The sequence below is a fragment of the Grammomys surdaster genome, unplaced genomic scaffold (assembly GCF_004785775.1).
Source record: "Grammomys surdaster isolate TR1022 unplaced genomic scaffold, NIH_TR_1.0 334, whole genome shotgun sequence".
Classification (NCBI taxonomy): Eukaryota; Metazoa; Chordata; class Mammalia; order Rodentia; family Muridae; genus Grammomys; species Grammomys surdaster.
This window is the reverse complement of record NW_021604753.1, coordinates 6,708,697-6,735,735: the sequence shown is the minus strand read 5'-3', so window position 1 is coordinate 6,735,735 and position 27,039 is coordinate 6,708,697. Positions and strand designations below refer to the sequence as shown.

The 27,039-nt window shown below is 41.8% G+C and overlaps 1 protein-coding gene across 3 annotated transcripts in view; it reads left to right on the top strand.

The window, feature by feature from the left end:
- The first annotated feature begins 6,502 nt into the window (after positions 1-6,502).
- Positions 6,503-27,039, top strand: part of Rbfox1 (RNA binding fox-1 homolog 1) — a 176,113-nt gene continuing 155,576 nt past the window's right edge. The window contains exons 1-2 of one of the 3 annotated variants that reach the window (XM_028778318.1): positions 6,509-6,741; positions 26,334-26,339. In XM_028778318.1, coding sequence (XP_028634151.1) covers positions 6,535-6,741; positions 26,334-26,339 — 213 coding nt within the window. In that variant the 5' untranslated portion in view covers positions 6,509-6,534. Of the gene's footprint in view, positions 6,742-26,333; positions 26,340-27,039 lie in introns of all 3 variants that reach the window. The other 2 variants (XM_028778317.1, XM_028778316.1) reach the window with 2 other exon arrangements.

The window sequence follows — 27,039 nt, the reverse complement described above, 5'->3', positions numbered from 1 at the left end:
GTGTGTGTGTGTGTGTGTGTGTGTGTGTGTGTGTGTGTGTTTATGCACCTGCATGAATATGTACACATGGGGGTTGGGGAAGCAGGTGCTCTTTGCATGGATCTGTACTTGTCCTAGGACCAGAAAGTTAATGGTGTCACTTTGCATTTTTTCTCTTTGTTTTATTGCCCCTGGGCATGATGCATTTTAGCCCATTTAGGCTCAGCACAAGAGGCTTTCTCTGAATATGTGCAATTTCCTGCCAGAGAAGTAGATCAGAGCAGATCAGGTTGCTGAACTCAAGTAAAACAAACTGTCAGCAAGACTGCAAGCTGCAAGCAGCCACTGGGGATCGACAGGCTCCTTCAGAGAGTTTCCTTCAGTGTGTGTTTGCCGGGAGGGTCTTGGGAAGAACAGATGCTTTTGTCGACCATGTGGACATTTGTAATCAGTGGGCTTATTAGTTCTTGACAATTCCCACACATTTCTTCATTCTAAGGGCTGGGATAGTCTGGGTGATGGGCTTAAGGCAAGAAATAGGCAGAGGACAAATACACTCCTTGAGGGGAACACTTTAAGTTTGATTATAAAAGCTGAGGAAAATGCACAAGTATACGTGTGTACACACACACACACACACACACACACACACACAGATACCCACTCCTATCTGTAGGGACACATTTAGTTCTTTTCAGGTCCGCCTTAGCAGCTCTGCGATCAGACACTTTCCCTTCTCCTGCCACAGAAGGATTATGACTCTCGGTTAAAATATGTTCTGCATTAGTCTTTCAAACCAACATGTTCTGCAAAGTCAGCCTGACTGCCACTGATTCTTCTTGTGTTTCTCTAAGAGGAGTTCTACCAAACCACTCAGTATGCTACACGGCAGAAGGAGGATATCTGGAGCTTGGTGGAGGGGTAGAAAAAGATAATAAGAACAGGACTCTAGCTCCTGTGTCCACCTCAGAGACAGAGCATTGATTGTTTCTGGTGCCTATGAAAGTACTGTGAATCTGAAACCTGACTCTGAATGTATGCATACATGAAGCTAAGTAGATTACAGCTCCTGTCTTAAAATAGCAATAATATTCTGTCTATTTCATGCTTCAGTAAAATACTTAAATTGAAATGACTTTTGGGGATTTTTTTCTTTAAGGAATAAGATATGTTTGCATCTTAATAATCCCTTTTCTCTTGGTAAACAAGTGAAAGAAACCCTTTGGAATATCCTGTGTGACACTGGACCTCATGTCACTGAGCAGGTTTTGACTTCATCTGATTGACGGAGAAGTTTGATCTATGAGGACAGGGACATCTCTTCTACACCTACCCTCATAAGCCTTATTTAGCCCACACTTCCACACAGCTCCACCGTGGAGCATTGTGGGTTTTCAACCATAAGAGATCCTGACCTCTTCCCGCCCGCCTTCCCCCTTTCCTTATATTTAGCAGTAACCTAAGACTGCCTTGGCAGAGGGAATTGGATGTGAAGTTTGCAAAAGCTCTCAGAGTGCTTGCTTGGTGATGAGGGGGATACTTGCAAAGCAGAATCACCTCCCTATCAAGGAGGGACACCCACAAGCACCCTGACTCTGCAAATATCCAGAACTCTCCGACTGTTCCATTTATTTAGGGAAAAGTGGAGGCTTGGCATTGGTATAGAAGAGGCAGCTTCTGCGAATTTGAGACTGTCCTGCCAGGAACATTCTCAAAATTTTACCTGTCCCCATCACCTACTGGAACATAGCTTTAGCCTTCTACCAAGATCTTGTTCACATACCTGGATTTTGCCCTGACCTGAAGTAGAAAGGGTGCTCCTACTTATTTTCTAATAAAATTTGTTTCAATCTAAGCTAAGAACCTAGGAGCATCACTAGGGAGGGAACAAAGACATCTCTCAAGTCATTTGAAGGTGAAAAATACTTCCATAGGAAGTACAATGATCTTAATTAAATATTATCTGTAATTAGCCTAAAGTGCAAATGTTGGGAATATTAATTAGGGTCTCTCTGGAGCTGCTGTCGGTGTTAATAAGTAACTGTAGGGGGTCCTGCCAACATCTGTTTGAGACCTCCAGGTACAAGATGCTATACAGAGCCCAATGTACCTGAATGCTAACTACTTACTGTCCACTTGGTTTTCCCTGATTTGATCCTTAGAGCTTGACACCTTGTGTCTGCCAGAGTGGCACAAATCTTGGGAGATTCAGGTGCTCTGGCTTCACAAGTACTCTTAGCTGGTCCTTGCCTACCTTGTGACAGAGTCAGAGGATTCTTAAGCCATGCCTTAAACTTGAGATGGCACAGAGGTTTCCCATACTGCTGTGCCACCAGGTACTCAATGTTACCATGTGCATCTGGCAAACAGAATCACAGATATCTTGCACCCAGCACCTCAGCGTCTAACCTCCCTAAAGTAGGAGGTGAAATAGGTTTAAGTACCATGATAATCATCACAGAGGAGGATGTGAGCCTTCCATAAGCTGATCTGGCATCCACAGTAGATGATTTTCTTGCAAAATGAGAGCTGAAGATGTATCTGAGTTCAACTACTTGCTTTCCCATGAATGACCTTTGCTCTGGACCTTGAACTTTTTTTTCCTCTCAGTTCTAGATGAAGCTTTTCTGACTGCTAAGTTAAATTGATTAGGTGTCTAGTACATGCAAAACAAGAATTCTAGACATCAGCAGTATTAGCATTTGGGGCCCATGGGTAGTTCATTGAGAAGAGAACCTAGTTTTTACACTACAGGGATTTGGCAATATCACTGTTGATCAAGGACTAAATGAAAAACATAGCCATCCTGAGCTATCACAGCCCAAAATGTCTGCCTCAAATCTCCTTGGAGTACCCATACATGTTTGAGAACTGTTGGCATAATGTACCAATCTTGAGGTGAAGAACAATGTTGCTCATCTTGTCTTCTGAGGACCAGTGAGTAGAAGGGACACCTGTGCCGTGTGTGACTGTCTCTCTGTGCTTGTTTGTTTGTGTCCAGTGCATCCATCTGAGATTATAATCACACATCTATTGAAGGGAAGATAATTCCAGAAGAGAGATTCTAAACTATTGTGTGTACCATCATCACTCTTGTCAATATGGCAAAACAGCCAAGATCTCTCCTTCTTTGCATAAAGAGAACATGTCGCTTTTCTTTTCTTCTAGTGTAGCTGTCAGCTTCATGTCTCCCCCAACTCTTTATGCAATAATGGCTCCTTAGCTGGATTTCCCATTTCTACTGCTCTTCTGCCATAGCTGCTGGAAACGTTTTTCTACATAGGTCCAGACAGTAAATAGTTTAAACTTTGAGGGTCATACAGTCTCTGTCACAGCACACCAACTCTGTGCTTGATGTACAAAAGCAGCTGTAGGCAATTTGTTAAACAAATGAACCCATTTATTGGATTAGGTACCAATAAAACCTTATTTACAAAAATAAGCAGTGGTCCAAGTTTGCATCATCAGTTGTTTGCAAAGCCAGCCTCTGTTGGATGTGGTCTGTAATTCTTCCAGGAAAAGTACTTAAGTTCCATACCAAAATAGCACAGGAAGTACACACACACACACACACACACACACACACACACACCACACAAATGTACACCTGTTGGGTCCTTTGGCTCTTAAGGGACAGAAAACCACCTTAAAGAAGACCCAATAGCAGGGCCTAGAGGCTCATATCTATAATCGCTGCTACTGAGAGAGGAAATGACAATTCGACTCCTACCTGGATGACCTCGTGAAGGAAACCCTGTCTCAAAAATGAAAAGCAAAGCTGGGCACTGGTGGCATACATCACTAATCAAAGCATGCAAAGGTCAGAGACAGGTGGATCTCTGAGTTCAAGGCCAACCTGGTCTACAGAGTGAGTTCCAAGACAGCCAGGGCAACACAGAGATAAGCTATCTTAACAAAACAAGGCAAACCAAAACAACAAAACAAACAATAAAATGAGAGAGAGAGAGAGAGAGAGAGAGAGAGAGAGAGAGAGAGAGAGAGAGAACACAACTCAGTAGTGCTAGTACACTTGACTTGCATGCATGAGGGCCTGAGTTTTATCACTAAAGGGAGGAAAAAGAAGAATGAGAAGAGAAAAAGTGATTTCAGAAGTTTGAATTATGCAAGATGAAGCTGCTCTGGGAAAGTCAAATGGAGAATTGAGATGGCTATTTAAACAGTCATGTATGATTCTAGGAAGATGGATCCTAAGTGAGATCTTCTCAAAAATGCATGAGTACACAGGTGTGTGGACAAATGGGCAGAGGTTGTGGGGAACTGATGACCTGGAGCAGAGAGGCCTTTTCACGTTGTATGTATAGCGTCACCAAGTAATGTCTAAAACACATACATTTTCTGTTAATGGTAACTTAGGCAAGCTATTGGAATAAAGAATTATGTGTGTTTATATATGTATATTTGTGTGTCAATATATGTGTGTGTGTATATATATATATATATGTGTGTGTGTGTGTGTGTATATGTGTGTGTGTGTACATACATATATACACACATATTCTTTTTCTCAAGCAGGGCTGTTTCCAATTGCCCATAAAGATAGATCCAGTCTTGATATGATTTCATGAAGACTTGAGTACTACCTGTCTCCCCAGCCTCTTGGCACCATTTTGTTTTATGTAACCTCACCTGGACACAGGCCCCAGGCTTACATTTTTTTTTATAGCTTTCTACTATTTTGACTACTATATCACAGTGGAAAGAGACCTTCTCGAACACTATAGCAAAACCCAGGCTGATAAGAACTCATTAGTATGACTAGAAAGAAAACTGAAGTTTTTACTAAAGAAATGGTCACGAGCCTACACTGTGATTGGCAGCTGATATCATGTGGCTGACTCTGGTGGAAACTCAGAGACCACCAGGGACAGAGCATAGCCACTTCTGCAATCCATGGGCTGAGGGTGAATGTCCTTCAAAACGGAAAATGGGAGCATCTTTGAAGAATTCAGTGTAGGCTCTGAGCATCAGTGAGTCAGTACATATCGTCTTCTGGAGTTAGATAGGCTTATGTAAACCACCCACCCTGAGCCAAGGCTGACCTGCTGCTCCCTCAGTGGTACAGGAAAATGGTCAGAACAGAAAGAAGTGTGCTCTCTTCCTAGCGGCACAGATGTTGGAACTGTTATGGAGGAAGAAAGAGCTGGTGGAAATGTATTCCTTGTACAAGTATTTAAACTTCTGCTAAGCTTCGTTCTCTTGCAAGGACCAACTTCAACACTGTACAATTAATGGTCCTCAAGAAACAAAGGCATGGGCTCTGTATCTGAGCTTTGCTTAAGTTACTGTAGTAGAGGCTGAGGTCTCCTGTTGATGATCCATAATGACCTTTGAACCCAGAATCCATGTAGGATAACTAATGTAACATGTGATTGACCATAGAAAATGGGAGAGGCCACTGTTGGCTCAGCTTAACTGCCTGCTTCCCTGCTTGCTTGCTTTCTCTCCTTCTGTCTCTATTTCTCTTTTTCTTTCCTCTTTCTTTCTCTCTCTCTCTCTCTCTCTCTCTCTCTCTCTTTCTTTCTTTCTTTCTTTCTTTCTTTTTCTGGCTATACAACTACATCTCTTGAGACCGTGCTCGTTTTAAACCTCTGGACTATTTTCTTATGCTTTCTGCATATGTGTATCTGGAGTGTGTGAAGCCGGGTGGAGTTATGGGGGTGGAGGTGGAGGGAGGGAGATGTTTCCAGAAATGGAAACATTTGAATTCAGGATTTTTTTAAAAAAATTCTTTTGACTTGACTGTAATTATCATACAGAATGTTTAGGCTATAACTGAAGGGGGAATTGTTATATAATGTCCTGTACTTATGTATTTTAAAAAAGAGGCAGGATGATGTACCCTGATTAATGGGGCTAAGAGTTAACTAGCATCTAGCATCTAAAAGGGAGAAAGTAGAATGATCTCTAAATTAAGCCCTACATTTCCATGACTACTTTTTATCACTACTAGGGCCATCGTAGATACAACAACACACAGATGCAACATACTGACACATGTGTAAAAACACACACACATACTCACACCACTGATAAGATCTTTACTGGGGACCCTTCCAAATCATCCAATCGTTGAATTTAGTCCAAACGCATCTCGAAAGCACACGCTCAAGCCATTTGACTGTTCAGCACAATATTAAATTAGTACTTCACTGTCACCATAGACATCATGAAACTAGCCTTGTCCAAAATTGAGATGAAACTGAGAGGATCCGGCAGTGGTGTACAGAGCTGACAGTCTCAGAAAGTAGTATTGAAGGTCTTGGGGAATGTGACGTCGTCGTGTTCCTTTATATATACTTTTTTCTTTTCCATCTGTAAATCGATAATGATGATCATCAATTTGCCCACGGTGTGTGGTGAGGCTTGGCTGAGAGACCAACCTTTATGACTCTAGCTGGGCCCTAGAAAGGGTGCTGAAACCCAGTTCCTGGACTGTGGGGAACAGTTCTGTTTGTGGAGCTCTAATGGTGTTCTCTTCCCTTCTTTGTTTCCCTCCCTCAGGGTAATCAGGAAGCAGCGGCCGCCCCTGACACAATGGCTCAGCCTTATGCCTCAGCGCAGTTTGCTCCACCCCAGAATGGCATCCCTGCAGAATACACGGCCCCTCATCCCCATCCCGCACCAGAGTACACCGGCCAGACCACTGTCCCCGACCACACATTAAACCTGTATCCTCCTACACAGACGCACTCGGAGCAGAGCGCTGATACCAGCGCACAGACCGTCTCAGGCACCGCCACAGTAAGTGGATGCTACATTCCCGACCTGGAGAGTACTGTCCCTGAGCAGATGCCCTGGTCATGTATCTGGTAGTGGACAGCGTATCCTGTGTGCTGGGGATTTTGACAAGCAAAGCAGCTCTAAACCTCTCCATACACCACCATCTTCTCAGAGATTTTTTTAGTGATTGGGCAATCTTATCTGTTTTGTAGAATGAGTTTTCTATAGCTGTATATATTAATAAACAGACACGGCCATCTATTCTTTCTGTGTCTAACGTGCTATGTTCCCCACAGTCTAAGCTTCCTTCTCTTCTACCATCCCAGTGGAATGCATACTTTTAAAAATGATTTCATTGAAGTGTAGGGGTCTGCAGATGTGGATGGAAGGTAGAACACTTGCTTAGCATGTCAGGTTCCTGGGTTCCATCTTCATCTCTGCAAAACATGCAGTCACAAAACAAAACAGAGCACCGTAACATGGACCCGTAGAGGTACCACAAATTTGCTCATTTTAGTGTATGATTTGCTGATTTTGAGAACAGCTGTGCAACCATTGCCATAATTTGATTTCAGAACATTTTTATTGACCTTAAAGCAAAGCTTGTACCATTTCTAGACCAGAAATCATCTTGGCCTTGGAGGCCCATCTATATTCTGAGTGTCCACGCTTTCTGGTGTGTTATTTGTTTGTTGGATCAGGTCTGAAGTAATCTAGACTGACCTGCAGCTTCCTGTGTAGGTGAAAATTACTTTGAACTTCTGATCCTCCTTTCTGCACCTCTAAAATCCTAGATTATGGGGCACACGACCATGAGCAGTTTATGCAGCGCTAGCACTGGAACCCAGGGCTTGGTACATGCTTGGCAAGCACTCGACCAATTAAGCTACAGTATCCAGCTGTAGTCGGTGGGATTCTGTTACTGGCATATACGGATGTGAGGGAACATGTGTTGGACCTTAAGAATATACACTGAAAGTTAGATTGGATGGATAAAAGGTAAGCAAGCAAACAGAACAAAAAGATACATTTTGTCACCACCCTATATTAAAACTAGGATAGTGGGCCAGTATCAAACATGACATTTATAATTATGTTAAAATTAGATGGTGCTCATCCATGAACTACCTATGATAATTAAGAATCCATAAACTTGTATAGGCCATATTGGGGGAAATGTCCCCTGAAGAGTTCCTTAGAGAAATGGACACACATAATGTCTAGTGTATAGCCTTTTAAAGGCTTAAGATAAGGTCGTCTTTTCCTTCCACATTTAAGGCCCTGGGAACCCAGAATACTTTTTTGCACACATAATACATTTGTGAGATAGAGGAAATCACTGGGTAGCTTAGCTGCTTGGCTCTGTATCTATTTCAGGACCAGACTTTGACCATAGTAAAAGTAGCATATACTCAAACACTTTCTATTGCTTCCACAATCTGGATTTTGTTTCTATAGTGTACATATCACCTATAATCAATGCCTGGTATACAAAACTCAGAGGCATTATTACATTCTCTGTGAGTGTGGCCATCTCTACCATCTGGTTCCACAGCCTGTTCATCTCCTCAGAAACGAATTCTTCCAGCCAACCTCCCCATCTCCCATCCCCTGCCAGTCTTCGATTCCTCCAGCAGGCTGGCACCCACCCATCTTCTTTCCACCATCTATGGATTGGCCTTTTATGGACAGGTCTCACCATCCAGACCTATACTACAAAGTGTTTGGTGTTTGACTACATTGAAGCATGGTTTCAATGTTGCCATGGTTACTTGGCATTGCTACTCTGTTGTGTGCCTAGTGCTCACTATTGGCAGTTATCTGCCCAAGCACTGTCAGATGCTTCTGTCTTCTCGGTATTGGAAATGTTGCCACTGCCATGGGTAGTATTTGGCTGGCCTTCCTTGGGATGTGTTCATTGGGTTGGTTTTCTGGGTTATCAGGGTTTTGTGGTAGTCATATTAGCCCACAGATAGGAGCTACTAATGCAATGGAAAGCACAAATACTTGCCCACAGATAAACAACTTGTCTTAGGTCAGTCAGATGGAATAGCACTCATCAATGCAAAAGACTGAGCAACACTATGGATGAATTGAAAATAACAATGCCAAGTTACAGAAAAGACAGTTAAAAAAAAAAAGCGATTTGTCATTTGGGCCTGGATATGATGTTTTAGAACTTACAAAATTCTTAGACAATAGTTATTAAGCTAATTCTGAGATGATGAGGTTTAGGATTAGAAAAGCTACGGACTGTCAGAAACAGGGTACCAGACTACAAATGAAACCAGACAAGGGTGGGACCATGGAGACCTAGGACCTGAACTCAGTACATGGTTAACTTCACAGTGTGGGGATTAGTGAAGGCCTGGGGACATGAAGGTTTTTTTGGTTTGTTTGTTTCTTTTCTCTCCCTGCAGTTGTGGGAAGAGACACCAGGAGAGTGAGAAGTGAGTGCAGGATAGAATAGAATGGTGAAGAGTAGGGAGGCCATTCAAGGAGGCCACGAGTCAGGAATTGAAAGGGCAGAGTGTGGAGGGGCTGGCAAGGTCAGAAGTCAAGGACTCAATGCCAGAGTCAGAGAAGGGAGCTTTGAACATCTTAACTGATGGTAATGAGGAATGGCCAGGGAAGACAGCAGCAGAGGTGACCAGCAACTACAGAGAACAGTTCACAGGGTGAGGGGTTTGGGTTCACTAATTTAAGCCAAGGAAAGCTCTCTGTCTAAGAGACACAGCGGGGACAGGACATAGAACATAAAGATACACCGTGAGGGATAGGGGAAAGTCCAGCAACAGCATGCTTGAAAGGAAAACCAAAGGAATGGGCCATATGCAGATTTGAAAGAGCAGGGACAACAGGAAAGAGGAAACTTTAATATTTTTATAGCTGTATAGATGTACAATGTGCAATGTGTATATACACATCTGGAAAGAACATACTTGATTCACCTTTATCAATGAACACATGCTTGGAACTTTTACCAAAATCAAAAGCAATGAAAAGATGCATCACCCGCAATGTTTCTGCTCCCTGTCATCTTCCCGTTCTTGTTCTTTGCCGATTTCCCAGGAGTCTAAAGGAGCCCCTCCTTCTGCTGCACTCTTTGTCTTCAGAGTTCCTATCAAACAGTCTGTGTTCCTGTTCTCTGCTAATCACCACACTGCTTCTTCCACACTGTTGCATGTCTAAGTAGCTCACTTTACATTGCTGAATACTATTTCAGTGCATGGGCATACCACAGTATATTTCTCCGTTTACTTGCTCACAGACATCTGGGGTGTACTCCATGCTGACTCATAGGAAATACAAGGAATATGAACTCAAATTAGCAGATCAATTTCAAAACAGAAGACAAGCCAGGACAAGTGTGATAGAGTGCAGAGACCTTGGCTCCAAAATGGAACCTGAGACAAACACTTTCTTAAGACATTCCTTTTCTTACTCTGTGTCACTTCATCATCTCATTTATGACTCAGAATTAGGGGTAGCATTTAGAACCCGGGGAGGGGTGTGATTCTGAAGTTGGGCAACTGTGCCAGGAATACACTTCTAAGAATTCCAAGACTATCTGAAGGCAGAGAATTCTTGAGTTTGGAGAATGTGCTTATGGGGTGGGGCTGGCTATCACTTTGTCTTCTCTGGTCACATTTAAGTGATGCATACCATAAGAGAGGGCATTGTAGAGGAAAGATGCTGTCTTTTCTGCTACAAATAATTAATGTAGATTCTTCTTCCTCTTTGTCCCGAAAAGGTGACACTTATATGTGTCTGGGTATATGCTCATGCAGAAGCCAAAGGGAGACATTGAATGACTTCTGTCTCTCTCCACCCTAGTCTCTTGAGACAGGATATCACACTGAACCTGGAGCTCACTGTCTTTTCAGCTCGGTTGGCAGGCCACCAAGTCCCAGGTGTGGCCTGTCTCCAACCCCACAGCAGTGGCCTTACTGGCACACCATGAGCACACCTGGCTTTTATAAATGCAGGCTGGCTACTGAGCTCAGGTGCCCAGGCTTATGTTCATCTGCTCTTTGCCTGCCAGTCTCCTCTCTCTGCCTTCATTACCTACTTTTGATTTTTTCCTGATTTGAACTTGTCTATGACAAGTTTACTTCGAATTGTCTCTGTCTCCCCACATCTTGATGGAGTTGATTTCTCTTCCCCTCAAGTTCTATATTGCATGTGGAAGGAATTAAACTCTAAAGTAGGTCAGAACAATGCTTCTCTCAGTGCTGGATGCATAGTCTTATATTGACAGAAAGTTACTGCTAGGCAGAACCTGTAGCTCAGCTCTAGAGCATGTACATAGCATAATCCATAAGGAAAAAAGAAACCGTCAGTGTTAGGAGGATAGCTAAGATATTCCTTATAGGAAAGTGCTATCCTGGAAAAACTACCCTTTGACATATATATCCATGATGCTTAATGTCATTTTAAGGACATTGTGGAGGCCATGCATTCTCCATCCATATGGTAGCTCTAAGAACATCCAATATATGCACATGACTTAACACAAATTGCAGGATCTTGAAAGAGAGACAGTGAGCAACCTCGAGCTCCCAACCACAGCTAAGTAAAGCAAGGACAGACAAGCCTTAGCAGGTCGTCTCTACCATTCCCCGGGGCTGAGACAATTCCCCGCAGGACGTTTTTCTGCTGAGTTTCTATTTTGTGTAGGATTCCAAACATATCACGGATCACGGTGCTGACAGAGCCATTGCTGTATTCTCCTGGATACTGTTCCTGACAAGGTATTTTACTCTTGACATATTATAATTAGAGATTTGCGAGTGGAGAATTCTCCTTGTATCTCCAATAGCAACTTGACTTCTATTTTTAACACCTCTGCAGTCTGCTTAAGTCTTCTACACTTTCCCACTCACTCTGAACTCTTTTAGGAGAAATAACACAGGTCCTGAAGCCAAGTCTCTGAGCTGGGCTCTGCTGACAGGGAGGAGAACTGTCAGAGCAGCCTCTGTGGTTTCTAGAAGGACTTTTACCAATGTCCCCAGATTTTCCTAATACCATCAGACAGTTGAGAGAGTTGGCGATGGGGTCTTACTTCTCAGCCTTTTGTGTAATTCCTTTAGATCAAGGAATGAGGTAGACAAACAAACCCCTTGCTTAAGAAATATCATATTTTGTTCATTAGATATTTATTGTTCAAGCAATTAAACTTACAGTTTAAAAAGTGAAACATTGCTTGAATGTTTTATGGCTGAGAAAATTCCATTTTCTCTGTTTAGCACATCTTCATTTTCCATTTATCTGATGGACATGCAGACTGGTTTTACTTCCTGGCTTTTGTGAGGGATGGAACAACCAACATGGATGTTCTCGTCTCTCTGCGGTGTGGGGTGATGACAGAGTTATGTGAGCATGTGCCCATATGTTCACTGTAGCTGTTTAGAGACAACATCATACTGATTTCCACAGAGGCTGCACAAGATCACTGTCCTGCTAAAGGTGGGCAAGGACTCTGCCTTCTTGGAAAATGTGTAGAATTAGAAGTCATTGTGAAGCACAGTCAGGCAAACTCAGAAAGATAATTATGTTGTTTTCCCTAATGTTCAGAACCTAGATTTGAAATTGTGGATATATATATGTGTGTGTTCATAAAACAAGAAAGGAAATGGAAAGAAGGAAAGAAAAGACCTTAAGGGGCAGCGAAGAATGATAAAATGCATTTGGTAGAAAGGAGAGGGATTTTCAGGGAGGAAGTAGGGTATCAGGAGGCCAGGCAAGGGACACAGAGGTGGCTATGAGGGATAGGGATATATTAGAACACACATATAAAAATAATTTATATAGTATATTAACTTTAAATTGTAATTTAAACTTGCATTAGTGATCAAATCATCTAAGGTTGGAGAGTCGGAGAGATGGCTATTAGGATAAAGCATTTACTGTGCAAACATAAGAACCAGAGGCCAGATGTCTAGTAACTGTGCCAAAGCCAGCAGTGGTGAAGTGTTTGTGTAATGCCACACAACACTAGGGGAAGGGAGAGGCAAAGACAGGTAGGTCCTAGACACTCCTTGATCTGAAAAAACTACCTGAAACACAGAGTTCAGGTTCAGTGAGCATCCCAGTCTTAGCAAGAAATGCAGGCAGTGATTGAGGAAGACATTGTGTGTGTGTGTGTGTGTGTGTGTGTGTGTGTGTGTGTGTGTGTGTATACACAATTGTTTTCAGATGTAAAAATACAAAAAAGAGTCTGTCATACCCACGCCCTAATTTATAGGGACTGCTGCCAGAGACAGGGCTACCAAAAATCTCCTTTTCCCTTCCAGAAATATTTCATGCAGAAAGCAAGCCCACATCCCCATCTCTACCTCTGTAGCTCTAACCTATAGCTCTATTCCTACAGTCTGTTACTGACTCAATTTGTATATCCTCTAGCCTCTCACCAGCTCAAACAAACAAATCAATAGACCTAAGATTCACTAAGTACCCACTTCAGTGCCATTTTATTGGGGGTGGTGTTTGTACACATTTTGGAACTCAGGTCATTATTTTTGCCTCTGTGTAAACTCTTACAGACAGAGGTTTCCTGGAGCAGGAGATATGGCCAATGTCACCAACTGGTCTGGACTTGTTGGCTTCCTCCATCAGGCTTTGAGTAAAGTAAAAATTTGAAGGTCTACCTCTTTATACATATTAAAGCATTTTTTATCTGGAGTCTGAACTTGTACCATAGGACTGTGACCCCTGCCTCATAGGAGACTAAAGTAAGAGGATCATAAAGTGAAGGATTTCCTGGACTACAGAATTCAAGGATAGGCCAGGAAGTAAAAAGCTGGGTGGAGATTTAAAATCTAGATAAATCAATATGTTATAGGAGCCCTTAAACTGCTTTCTGTTAAGTCAACGTTAATATAAAATTCCCAAATTGATTTTAAAATTCAATTTGATACTTAATAATTCACAGATAAAATATTTTTCAAATACCATGTCTGAGTACAATAGATTGGTACAAGGTGTTCCTTGACCTTAGTCTAGACCAAGAACCAAGCAGTGGAAGATTTATTAGAAAAATAGATTCCTGATATTGTACTCCTAATACCCAAGAACAGCTTGTTTTGCTAAATGTGGAAAGCTCTGGTGCATTCTGAGTTTCAATAGGAGCCTTTGTTCATGTTTTCATTGCAAGGGAGGTTCTAGTTAGAAGATCTATCTATCGTTTTTATGTGGCGCTTTCTAGTTTTTCTTGCAATGCTTATTTCAGTCACGTTTACTCTGTCAGGATGACCTTCCGTGATGAAGATGTTAATCTTTGGGTGCACAGGAACATGGGGTTGGAAGACACTGAGGTAGTGACTAGATACTGAGACGATGAACTAGGCTGCATATGTATCAAACACTGATTCAAATGTTTTACATGATGTTGCTAAATTTATAAGCACAGTGGATGATTTAGTTGTTCCTGTTTGCTTCTGCGAAAATGTTGAGCAGGCATCATACAATTTCGCAGGTTCTATTTGGTGTACCCATTAGCCTATCAATGAGTTCATGTCCTTAATTTGTGATTACATATTCTTCTGGTTCATAATGGTTTCTAGAAAACTTGTGTTCTTTTTATATGGAAGACAATACAAGGATTCTGACTATTCTATGAGGACAGAGGTAAAAGAAGAGGTCATCCATATTTCCAACATGCTAGAATTGAATAAAACCAAGGAGTTCCCTTAGTCTAATCTCACTGCACATATTCTAAAATGATTGCATAAGCGATAATAAAAACTGAGATACTCTCAGGGTTAGGCATATGTAATACACGTGTTTGAAACAGACTGGGTTATGATAGAGACAAATTTAGAACGAGGAACTTCAATCGAATACTTTCCCATTAATATTGGATTGTCACATATCAGACATGATCCTTTGTAAGCCTTTAATAGACCTGAGTTTACAATTAAGAGAAACAGATGAGCTCCTCATCAACCAGAGGCTGCCATTTTGGACTTTAGAATCCACTTTGTGCTAGCACCCTCTTTGGATAGTTAGCTGCTGCCATTTTGCATTGTGAGCTGTCATTTATGGTTGTTATCTGTTTATTTTTTTGAGTTTTGAACTTGGTTCCCCTTTGTATTCTTGTTTTATAAATTAAAAAAAAACCCTGCTTTGCCTTGGTTGACAATGAAATATGATTCCTAATTTAATCATGTAATGCTATATTTTATTAACAAAATACATTAAATTGTGAACTTTAGCCTTAAAAGAGAGAAAACGTCACAGGCTTCTTGGCACTTGGATATTTTTACCTGACTATAAATACAGGTAGAACCTCTTACCTGGCAGGATCTTACCTGGTTGTCTGAACTACTTGTTTTGTCTGTGGAAGCCCAGAGAGGGATATTAATCTGCCTGAATCACAGAGCAAATACCACAGCAAAAGCCAGAATGGGAATAAACTAAGAAAAAAAAATGCCCTTACACTAAACCTATCCCTATAGCATCTTCTTGGCACTGACCATCCTTCCCTTTTCTTTCTCTGTTTTTTGGATTCCATAGAGGATTAGGGGTGCATGTACTCAAGGCCACCTTGTGCACTGTCCTGAACAAAGCCCAGTGACACTTCCTTCTAATGGTAGTTGTACAATAAAGCTTAATCCTGCTTTTCTGTATCATTTTGGCTCATGGATAGGTAGATTTGCATTTTCTTGATGCTCCTGCTGCCAGTCACTCCAGAGTACAAACACTCTAACAGGGGGTGAGTTTTTCACCTCTGTATCTGTGAGACATACAGTAGCTATCAATTTTTTGAATGGTAACTTTTCATGCAGAGCTATGTCTGTGGCATTGCAAGAGACCTGTGGAGGCACAAGACTAAATTCTACCCATCATAGGAGAGAAAGAGACCTCCCAAGACAGTTGGAGGTCCCAAAGCCTCACAGACTCTAACTTCAGGCCTCTAAAAAGAATGTCATTCCCAGCTAGGGAATTGGCTATCCTTCTGACATCAGGAACAGAATGTTCTCTCCTTGAGGACCTGGCTTTTATGCAGTTTTATTGCCCTTGAGAAGAAAGCTACATGGCCAAACTCATTTAGAAAGGAATAAAACAAAACAACCAAAACAAAACACTCTATGTTGTCCAACTGTGCAACTCAAACAAACCAGGTTACCAGGACTAGCGGAAGTTGAAGGGTTGAGAATGAAAGTCTTGTTAGGGGATTAAAAAGTGAATTTTCCCTAAGAAAAAGTTGTCATGTTGCACATTATAAAATTCATGATTAAAGAAAATGAATAGTTCTAGTCCTTTTAAGGGGAAATATAAATTTCTATCTTGAGATGGACAAAAATAAATATATTTTTTTTTCTGAAAGGAAGGGAACAAATGAAGCAACCCTCATTATTGGCAATACAGAAGAGTGATATCTAGCATTGAATGCATTCAGGCTAGAGGTAGGGACAGCAGAGTTTCAAGCCTGTGCACATGATCCGGTTGAATCCCCAAAGACTCAGAGTAGCCAGGTACTGTAGTTCATCCTTCTTTACCTAGGTGAGGAATCCAGAATACAGTGGAGATACTCAAAAGTCACAACGACAAGAGAAACAGAGCAGGAATCCATTGGCAATCAGAGCATCCTCCCCTTCTTCACTCCTCACTGGAGGCTTCTCTGAGCCATTTCATTCACATCACCCATCAAGGAATAGTATATGATAGCATATAGTTGGGAAAACTAGACCCAGATATCAAATAAATACAAACTCAGTCCTGGTGGGTTCCAGAACAACCCAGAGATCACATCTTCACATTTGGTGCTTTCTGCCTCAATCATAATATCACTGCAGACCCATATTTTAACAAACATTGCCTCCAAAACTTAAGGTCTAAGTCTGGATAGAATAGATTGAGTGTGTGCAACCACAGAGCGAGCATGAGCATGTAAGCATGGAATGTCTCTGTGTCTCTCTTTCTCTCTGTCTCTCGGTGTGTCTCTTTCTCTACGTCTCTTTCTCTCTTCCTCCACCCTCTCTTCTCTATCTCTTTATCTTTCTCTCTTCTCTCTTTTTCTCTCTCTGTCTTTCTCTCTGTGACTTTCTCTATGTCTTTCCTACTTGCTCTGACTCTCTCTTTTTTCCTTCCTCCCTTCTTCCCTCCCTCATTCTCCTCTCCTCCTCTCTCTGTCTTCTCTCTCTCTTTTTCTTTCCCTGCTCTCTGTCTATCTCCTCCTCTCTCTTTTATCTCCCTCTCTCTCCCTTTCTCTCTTCATTTCCCTAACATCAGCCCTCCCTTCCCTGCTGATGTCCACTCATCCCAAAGAACCCTCCAAACCCTTGGCAAACCAACTAGAAGAGACCTAGACTTCTCGGAGAAACTTTCTACAAGGAAATCGCTAATTATAACCTAAATTTTATTTGACTCCTTCATGTTTGCTTCACAATGTAGCCCTGTAAATTTGAATAGATTATTCTCTAGCCCTTTGCAGGGGAGAAATTAGCTACTTTTTATTTTGAACTAAGGCCACCCATGATGGCATTGCTACTCTAATAAAAGGAGATAGACTTGATCCATAAAATGAGATTGGCTTGCAAGTGAGAGTCAGGCTAACAATTATTAGAAGAGTTGCCTAAGTTTTCAGGCACTGTCTATCAGGGGCATTCATATGGGGGCTACACAAGAGAAGAGCAGAAAACAGCACATGCATGTGAAAATACTCCAAGGTCACCTTACCTCCAGGAGGTAGAAGTTTAAAGATTAGTAGGAGGCAGGGTATGTTATTTAGATTTAAGGAATTTTTCTATTTGAAAGTGCACAGGATGATTTTTACAGAACTTAATATAATTAAACCCATGAAGATTCGCAAAAAACCTTGGAAAAAGTCATCATACGTCTAAGTAGCTGGAGTTAGGAGGCTCTTAATAGAAGAGACTTGAGGGGACACCACATCAGCTGAGAAAGGAAATCTGGCTGCACTTGCTGAAACTTTAAGGTTCTTGCTGCATGACATTTCCTGGGGAGACTGTTTCTAGTCACCCCAGATGCAAAGAAAATTTTCAAGTGAAAGTAAATGCCACGCTGACATATGTGGTAACTTAGAAAAGATACACTTCTGGGGTTCCCTGCTCAAATTTCTGGCAGTTCCACTGAAGAGTCTCCTTTCTCCCAACAACTCCTTACTGCTTCAGTGACTTCAGGGAAAGGACTTTTGAGTCTTAAAAGCTTAGTGTGCTCAGTGGACCTCTCCCTGCAGGCCAAGGGAGAATATTTCAGTCTGATGAAAACACTCACAAGTTTCCTCCCTGCTTGGTCCAACTATCAGTAGGACCCAAACTCATTACAGACCCTTTCTTTAGATCCTTCTCGCAAGCCTCTTCCAAGCTTTTAGCCTCAGCATTAAGAAACTAGGCCAGAAGTCGGCTAGCTATGGCTGCCGATGCAACTCTAGGCTACCACACATTTCTGAAGATAAAGTTTGATTGGCACACACTGTACCAATTGGTTCATGAGTTGTCTCTGGCCACTTTTGCACCATGGTCTCGGAACTGAGTGAGCGTGACAGTGAAATGTGGCCCAGAGAGGAACAACACTTGCTGTCTAACCTGCAGGGGAAGGGCTGCCCATCCCTGGTCCTGCTTACTGTCTAACCTGCAAGGGAAGTGGTGCCCATCTCTGATCCTGGCAAATGCTTAGGTACTGTGAATCAGTAAGCTTTCCTCAGACCTTGAGCACGTTTTTCCTTGATTCATGAGTGAGATGTGTTAGATAAATTTGAAAACGAGAGCTTTCACAGAGGCAGTTCTAATTAAAAGATGAAAAGAATCGTAGGGTTCTGGAATTGGAGGTGGTATGTTCGCTGAAGAGTATCCTTTCTATTAGCAGCTGTTTAATGCTCCTGTAACTTCAAGGAAAGCCCCTTTGAGCCTTCTAAGCTTAATATGCTCAGTGGGCCTCTCCTTTCAGCCCTAGTCTATGTGCCAGTGTCTCATATGAGCAGTGTCATATGAGCAAGAGCTCATCGACATTTGAGGATGTCTGATGTACTCCTATGGATTTGTTGTGTTTTGTTTTTACTAAAATATTTCAAATTCCAACCACTCACCCACCCACTAACCTACACATAGCTATATCATATATATGTATAGATATAGATATAGATATAGATATAGATGATATAGATATAGATAGATATAGAGATAGAGATAGAGAGAGAGATAGATATGTATAGTTATTTAGATAGATAAATATATAAAATATACAAAGATAGAGATACACAAACAGATAATGACCTGTCTTTCCCTTCTCTGTCATGGAATCCTACATCACTACTGATACATATTTTAATCTAGCCAGATGCAGTCATAGAATGAGTATCAAAATGATTATTATTGTTGTTACAGTTCTCATTACTTATTTTTGGAGACAGTGCCTTATCATGTAGCCTAAGCTGGCCTGGGTCTCATGACTATTCTGCCTCAGCCAGTTTTATGCTGGAATAACAGACCTCATCACGGTGATCAGTTTTTAATGGCTTCTTTTGATAGGGTCAGTGTCAGACATGGGCAGTATGTGATGTCTGAATGATATAATACCACTAATTATAAACTGACTGTGGCTAGTTTTAGCTTCACTTTGATGGCTAAGGGAAGAGATTTAACAAGCATCCCCAAATGTCACCAAATTGCTTCACTGAGAGATGAGAGACATGGATCTCATGTCCCCAGCCCCATTCCCATTTTTGGACAATGATGAAGTTATTATTTTTCTTTATTTCCTACTCTTCTTTTTAATTAATATTTTAGACTGTTTTCCTCAATCGCCCTGGTTGATCCAGAACTTACTCTGTAGATCAGGGTGGCCTCGATCCTGGAGATCTGCCTGACTCTCCTGAGTTCTGGGTTTAATGATGTGCACTACCACCTCTAGCCTGACATCACTTTTTCTAAAACACCTTGGCAACCCTAGCAAGCAAAATGCCAGGAAATAGAAACATTATTTTGGTAAAATGTACAGCTAATGCCCCTTCCCTAGAAAGACATGCATGGTGTAATCCCCTGAGCATGGCATTTCCTGTAGATCTGTATTCATTCTGATGAACATGAAATGCCTATGACTCCTTGCCACTGCCACACAGACCAGGAAGAGTCTCATTGGACATGGGTAGAACCAAAGATTGAAATGATTATTATTTCTCTTGATAGATCTTCAGCATATTACTTTTCTAATTCCTGTATGAGTTTCAGTAGGGATAGAACCAGAGTTGGTTGTGAGATCAGGGTGGATCACATGATTCCTTTTCTAAGAGCCAACCATGGTAGAAAGAAATCTTCTGGAATAGGATCCAGTTTTATATAGCCCTTTGTTCTAGTCTATGTCCTCCCTGCACATTCACCATCATGGGAGATGGAGGGGATGCTTTTGGAATTGCTGCTATGTTCCTTCTTCAGCCTAGATGTTGAGAGCTGCAATCTCTCTGTAGATTCATTGTCCCAGTACTGGGTCTGAGTCCTTGGAAGGACATTGTAGACTTGAGGTAATTACAGATCTGTTCCTTCCCAAGTCAGACTAAGTGGACCTCTGATTATTATTCAGAGGATAATGGGAGCATAACGAACGCTGAAGGGAAATTGTACTCCTCTTTTTATGAACTGGTTTTATATTCCCTTGTGCATGGCTAGGATGCTATGAAATCTCCTTAAATGTGATATTACTCAACATAATACAATAATAATGCACACACTGTATGTATTGGATTACTTTGCAAACAACCCTTTTGAAATTGAATTTCCCATCATTTCTGGGGGCCAGCTTAGGATTGCTGGACCTGCAGGTCTCTCTTTAGCTGGGGGACTGGAGTCTGCCTTCACAGTCACTTAGGTTTCCACAGGGGTGAGCAATTGGCCCACATCATTTTTATTCACGGTGGGGATGTTGGCCTGCCAAGTTCCCAGGCATCTCACTGTGTGTAGCTGCTCAGTAATACAGGCGACTGCTGACGCTCAGCATACTTGTAAAATGAACTGGGTTAGATGGACTCAGGAAGAAAGCTGGAGTGAGGAGGGAGCCTGCTCGTGCTGGAATCCAATTCTGAAGTATTCGTAATTGCCTGCGCTGGAGACTCTATCAAAACATTGTTCTCTCTGAACATTTTTCAGATACTGTCTCAGGACCAGGGCTGATTCCCTTTTCTCATACTGAACATGCCTTGCAAACATAACTTTTTGCTTGACATCCAAAAATAGTTATTGCATTCCTCCTAGATGTCAAACACAGATCAATCTACTAAATGCACAGCCAAGAGTTTTGCAGTCGTAGACAACATTACTTTTGCTGTAAAGCTACAGGAGTTACAAAATCTGTCAGGTCACCACTGCACTCTAGGCATCTTCTTGTTATTCTTAATGTCGGGAATAGTGCCTGATGCAAGGTGGATATATGTATCATTCATTGAGTCTTAGTTTTTGAGTTCCTTTGTTTTAGAAGGCTCAGAGGCCATGATGATTCAAGGGTGATGGACGCAGGTATACGTTTTCCTTCAAGAAACTCATAGGCAGGTTAAAAGAGAATGGAAAACAAAAATAGGACTCACATCAGTAAGTATCAGAGGATTACTTGAAATAAAAATGTAAATTGAGATGAAAACAGGTACCAAGAGGTATAAGAGGTATCTAAAATAATCTAGAATAATAAAGCACTGACTACGAAAGGCAGGGGGAGTGTATATCATGAGTAGTCAGGACAGCATAAGCAGGACCAAGAAATCTAGGTTCACAGTGAGCCAGAAGCTGCTTTGACATCGCCTGTGCACATCTCTTCCTAATGGAACTTGATATGTTTGTGTTGAGTATTTACTTCAGGGGACTTAGCAGTGTCCAGGCAGGGATTTATTGGTTTGGTTTGTTGGAGAACTGCCTGTTAATAGTCATCATCATATCAAGGCAGAAAGGACTTTGGCCTAGTTCAAATGAAAGGACACCAATGTGGTAGCCTGAGGTCAGAAAGACAGTGGTACTGCAGCAAATATAGGAAACACACAGGGCTCTGTTAACTATCTGGAACATTTTCTATATTACTACCAATGACAGGTCAGTGTTTAAGTGAGAGAACACCTTAAGTCACCATCACCTTAGAAATTATCCAACTGGAAGGCAAGACACACTTGAGAGAAGCAGTCATTGTAATGGCTCATGGCAGAAATAACAATTAAAAATTCCTCATAAAAGGATTCAGGCAAGAAATGGCACCATGATCACATGTGGTCCTGGCAATGGTTTGAAGAGGCCATCGGATGGACAGAGAGGCTGTCTAGACTCTATAAGAAGCATGCTGTACACACACACGGGACCTTCCAGAACTAAGTTGAATAAGTGCAGCACTTTGTTTTTCAATCTTTACAGCTACCCTTAGATGTACATGTGACTTGGCTCTCTGCACAGCTGAAGAAGCTGAGGCTTGGTGACATACTCCAGGGCACACCATTAACATAATTGCGCTGTTAAATAAAAGTCCCCACTTCTCTCATCCTTTTCTGTGAGAATAAAAAAGCTGTTACTGTTGAGGTGAGCAGATTAAAGGAGATACTGGGACAGTTAAAAATGATTGTCCACTTGATAGGATCTAGAGCAGAGGTTCTCAACCTTCTTAGCACTGTGACCCCGTAATATAGTTCCTCATGGTGTGCTGACCCCAACCACAAAACTATTTTTTGTTGCTACTTCACTACTGTCATTTTACTACTACCAGAAATCATAATACAAATATCTAATACGTAGGGTATCTGATATGCAACCTCCAAAGGGGTCTTGACCCACAGGTTGAGACCAGTTGTTCTAGAGTTGGCTAGGAGACAAGCCTTGGGGCATGTCTATAAGGTATAATCTAGTTGGGTTAGCCATTGGGCATGCAGGTGATTGTCTTGATTAGGTTAATTAAAGTTGGAAAGCCCAACTTAAAGGTAGGTGGAACCATTCACTCAGCTGGGAACCTTAATGAAACAGAGAAAGCAAGCCTACTACTTACATTCATTCCCATCTGTTTCCTGACTCCAAGTGAAGTGTGATTAGATGCCATCTCCTGCCAATTTGGCTTCCCCAACAGGATGGACTGTGCCTTCAACTATGAGTGAGACTATAAGCCTGGCCTCCCTTACACTGGTTTTGTCATGTTTGTCCCACCCACTTGAAATCTACCTAATACAGATGTACCTAGAAAATACACGGTCCTGATCTTGCCAAGGAAAACTCTTTCTGACATGACTTCTCAGCCACTTCCCTTGGATCTACTCAAAAATGAAGTTGGGGATTCACATGGGCAATAGTGGCCAACCAGACGCCCAGAATAGACTTATTGTTTTTGCAATGTGGATGATAGCCTTTGGAAGCTGTGGATGGGGAAACATTTCTGGATAAATTAATTTGCTCAATGAATAAGAGGACATCTATGATGTGTGTGTGTGTGTGTGTGTGTGTGTGTGTGTGTGTGTGTGTGTATGTGTGTAATGAGATAATCTGCCTTGTAGGCACTGGTCCTAATCCATTTTTTTTTTCAGAAAATGTTTATCAGCACCTAGTATGAGTCAGGATCTAGCTGGGAAACAGAAGATATATTGTTCCTGTCCAAGAAGAGTGAGAAATCAATAGACAGACCCAGTGAGCCATTAGCTCTGGATTAGACTTAGAGGCTGAGAGAAAAGGGGGAGGAGTTTAAGTATGGGTAGAATTATATTTGAGACATACAGCAAAGCCAGCAGAACAAAGGCATTCCAAAGGATCTGTGAGTGGGTAGCTCTGAAGGAGGAAGTTGGATGCCTGTAGCTTCACTTGCATGGTCTCTTTCCATCTGTCATAGACTCTATCTATGTCTTCTATGTAGCCATGCTAACCTTTCTCCATTGGCTCCCACAGAATCAGAGCTACTATTGCATCACCATTACTAATTCTGCCTCTACTATCACGATTCCAGCTACCTTTCTGAGTGCTACTGCCAGTGCCCTTTACCCACTACTTACCATTTAATAATAGTTCATCTGCAACTATTTGGGGAGCGATTACTACCTAGCAAACACTAAGGATTCAGAATAGGCAAAATTAGCCATAGTTTTAAGACAATCTGACTGCATTTGATACATATTGAAACAACTAAAGACCATGAGAACATAATTAGATTTGCAGTGTTTGCTTCCTAACAAACTACTCTCCTTTGTGAGATATAAATATTTTCATTTGCTTACAATCCAGGACTTCACGAATTTGGGTGAGTTTTAGGCAAGGAGATTAATGGGGTTGACTCACTACTAGTGGCTAAAATTTCTAGTACATTTCAGGCTTCCCCCACCCAAAAGTCTGGACAATGAAAAGCAATTACCTTTTCTACAGAGAGCTATCACTTGGACAGCTCAGGTTTTCTCTCAACTTGGAGGCCTCTGGTTAATAAAAGTTCCCATAGGGATATCATCACAGTGCATGCATATGCCTATGGCTGGACTGTCAGAGGGGTTCTCAAGGTGGGAAGTGTGACCTGTCTATCATTCAGCTTGAGCCTTGGCCTTGGTCCTGAGTTACTCCTGCCCAGTTCAATGACTCTAATAAACACAGGATGCTCTAGTTTAATCTCAGAAGGCAAGTGCATCAGCAGTGGTGGTATTCTTCTATCCTCTCTTTCTTGCTTTTAAAAATCTACTTTGCAAGCTTAGATTTCCTCTTCCTATTGTATCCAGGATGGATACCTGTTGTCTATGAACTCATGATGGTCCCTTGATCACTGTCACTATCATCAGAAACTTCTAGTTGTATTATTAGCTGTGGTTTGAGACTCTATAATATGGCACTACCTGGATGTTGGAACTGACATGGCAGTTCAGGCTTTCTCCTCAGACCCTCACATAGTACTGGTTCATGATGTGGTAAGTGATACAACTGTTCTATGTTACTTATTATCAACTCTACAGTTAGAGTCATAAAAGTATTCTCTCAAACGGTCATTATGAGGCCAACACAAATAAATGACTGCCAAAGGCAGCCTACTATGTTAGGCTTATAGAGCATGGCAGTGAGCAGTTGATTTTCTCTGTACTGACTATAGGTATTGTTTAAAACAGAAAAGATGATGGATGGATGGATGGATGGATGGATAGATGGATGATGGGTGGATGGGTAGATTTGTTGATGGATGACTGATAGATGTATGTACTCTTGACCACATCCAGGTACCAGCTACTATGCCTGTCCAGTAAAAGAGCAATAATGTAAATCAGCAATCAGATGGCAGGGGATACTTTATAGAAGTGTCTTTTGTCATCATCCCATCATCCATGCTTGGCTCCTATAAAGATTTTCATTTCAGATGGTTAAAAGCATTAAGGACCAGAGAAGTCTTATACCTTGCCCCAAACTCTGTGCTTACATGCAAGCAGGCTGCATCCATTATGTCTATTCTAAATGTCTTGGCAAACAGCCTCTGCACTGCTCTCAAAGCCCTTCCTTGGTAAGACTCTGGTTGATTCTAATGGCCACTTCTCAGAGGGTAAAAGGACTGCAACATCATCCTCCCTTTCCTAGACTGATGGTATTCCAAGTCACAAGATGCCTTATGCAGAAATCCCAAGTGTGTGCAGAAACCCACTTCTGCTGCTATGTAAACCTTGAACAGAAAGATAATTCACTCTCATTATCCAGGAAACATATCTAAAGACAAGTACAAAGAGCTCCCACTTGGGTTCAAAGATAAGTTGTTCAGCCAAATAGCAGGAGATGCTCTCCCTCATAAAGAAGAGTTCATCTCTGGCAGCTGTTAAAGGGAGTGTTCACTCTTTGTTGGCTGCAAGGTCAAGTGACTGTCCTAGGCCCAGGTACAGAGTGTTTTTATACATGCAGCTTTTATTCCATAAAGTTAGTGCCAGGCTGAAGTTCCCGTTACCATATCAGCCTGTATCCAGTGGGAATGACAGTGCCTTTTTTATGAGTGTGATATTTTTATTTACTTTTCCTTACAGTCAGATGTTCATTAACATTCAGGATGTTGGAAAAGTGTGTGAAATTGCTATGGAAATTCTGCTTATTCTACTGGTGATACTCCAGCTATTATTGTGTGCATATAGATTTAGGGACTTTCTATTCATTGATCTTGACATTGAGATTTGGGGATGACTGTTGAGGAATGCTCAAAAGGTTTGGGCTGCCAGCATGTGGTTTGCTGTAGTCTAAGCAGCGGGTGTTCTTACTAACCACATGTCCTGAGGGCTTGTCACTTTCTCCATGTCTCCAGTCCTTCACCTGGCAAATGATTTTGTTGGTTGTCATGAAGATGAGACAGAATAATATGAGTGATGTGGGTGCTTTGGGAATCTTCCAGGCCATTTGCAGTTTGAGTGCCTGCAAAGACATCGTAAGGAAAGAAAAATCCAGTTTCCTATTGAGCCAAGATCACAAGAGTGGTGCTACTGCTATGCAGAGAGCTAACCCAGAATCTGGGGAGCAGATCTTGAACTTGACCAAGCTAGCCATGACTGCTGCCTGAAAGTCTCCTCCAAAGACATCAAATAAGGGTATGAACAGCTACCCCTGGGTGCCCATGAGCTTGCCAGGCCTGCCTTTGAACTGAAAGTTCTACACCAGCTTTCCATAATGGGTCCAACTGTGTCTGATGGGACTCTATAGTTTTGCAAGGTTCCTGTGGTGAGCTTGCAAATCTAGCCTGATATATCTTCTCACAAGAGATTGAGGAACAATGTTTAGAGGCAGACTCACAATTCTCTTAGAGTATAAGATATGAGGCTGGTGAGATGGCTCAGCAGTTAAGACCACTGTCTGCTCTTCTGGAGGTCCTGAGTTCAAATTCAAGCAACCAATGGTTGCTCAAGACCATCTGTAATGAGATCTGATGCCCTCTTATCGGGTGTCTGAAGATAGCTACAGTGTGCTTACATATAATAAATAAATAAACCTTTGGGCTGGAGTAGGGGTCGAGCGAGTGGGGCCTGAGCAAGAGGGAGAAGGGAAGGCAAGGAGGTGGATCAGGGGGAACACTCCTCCATTGCTGGTGGGAGTACAAATTTGTAAGACCAGTTTGAAAATCAATTTGGTGGTTTTTCAATAAATGACATTAAAAAAAAAAGAATATAAGATATATAACCAAAGAACGCATTTGAACCTGATGTAATGGGCCTGAGAACAGTGATGATGGTGGCCAACAGCTTCCATGGCCCACGGCCATTATACTTTGTGTAACTTAACATGGAGACCCTCTCATCATTTCTAGATGAGATGATGCCATCCCTGAACATTGACAGTTGTGTGTGCCTGTAGCTGCACAATGACGCCCCCCCACCTCTGACACACACAGAAAGAGAGAGAGAGAGAGAGAGAGAGAGAG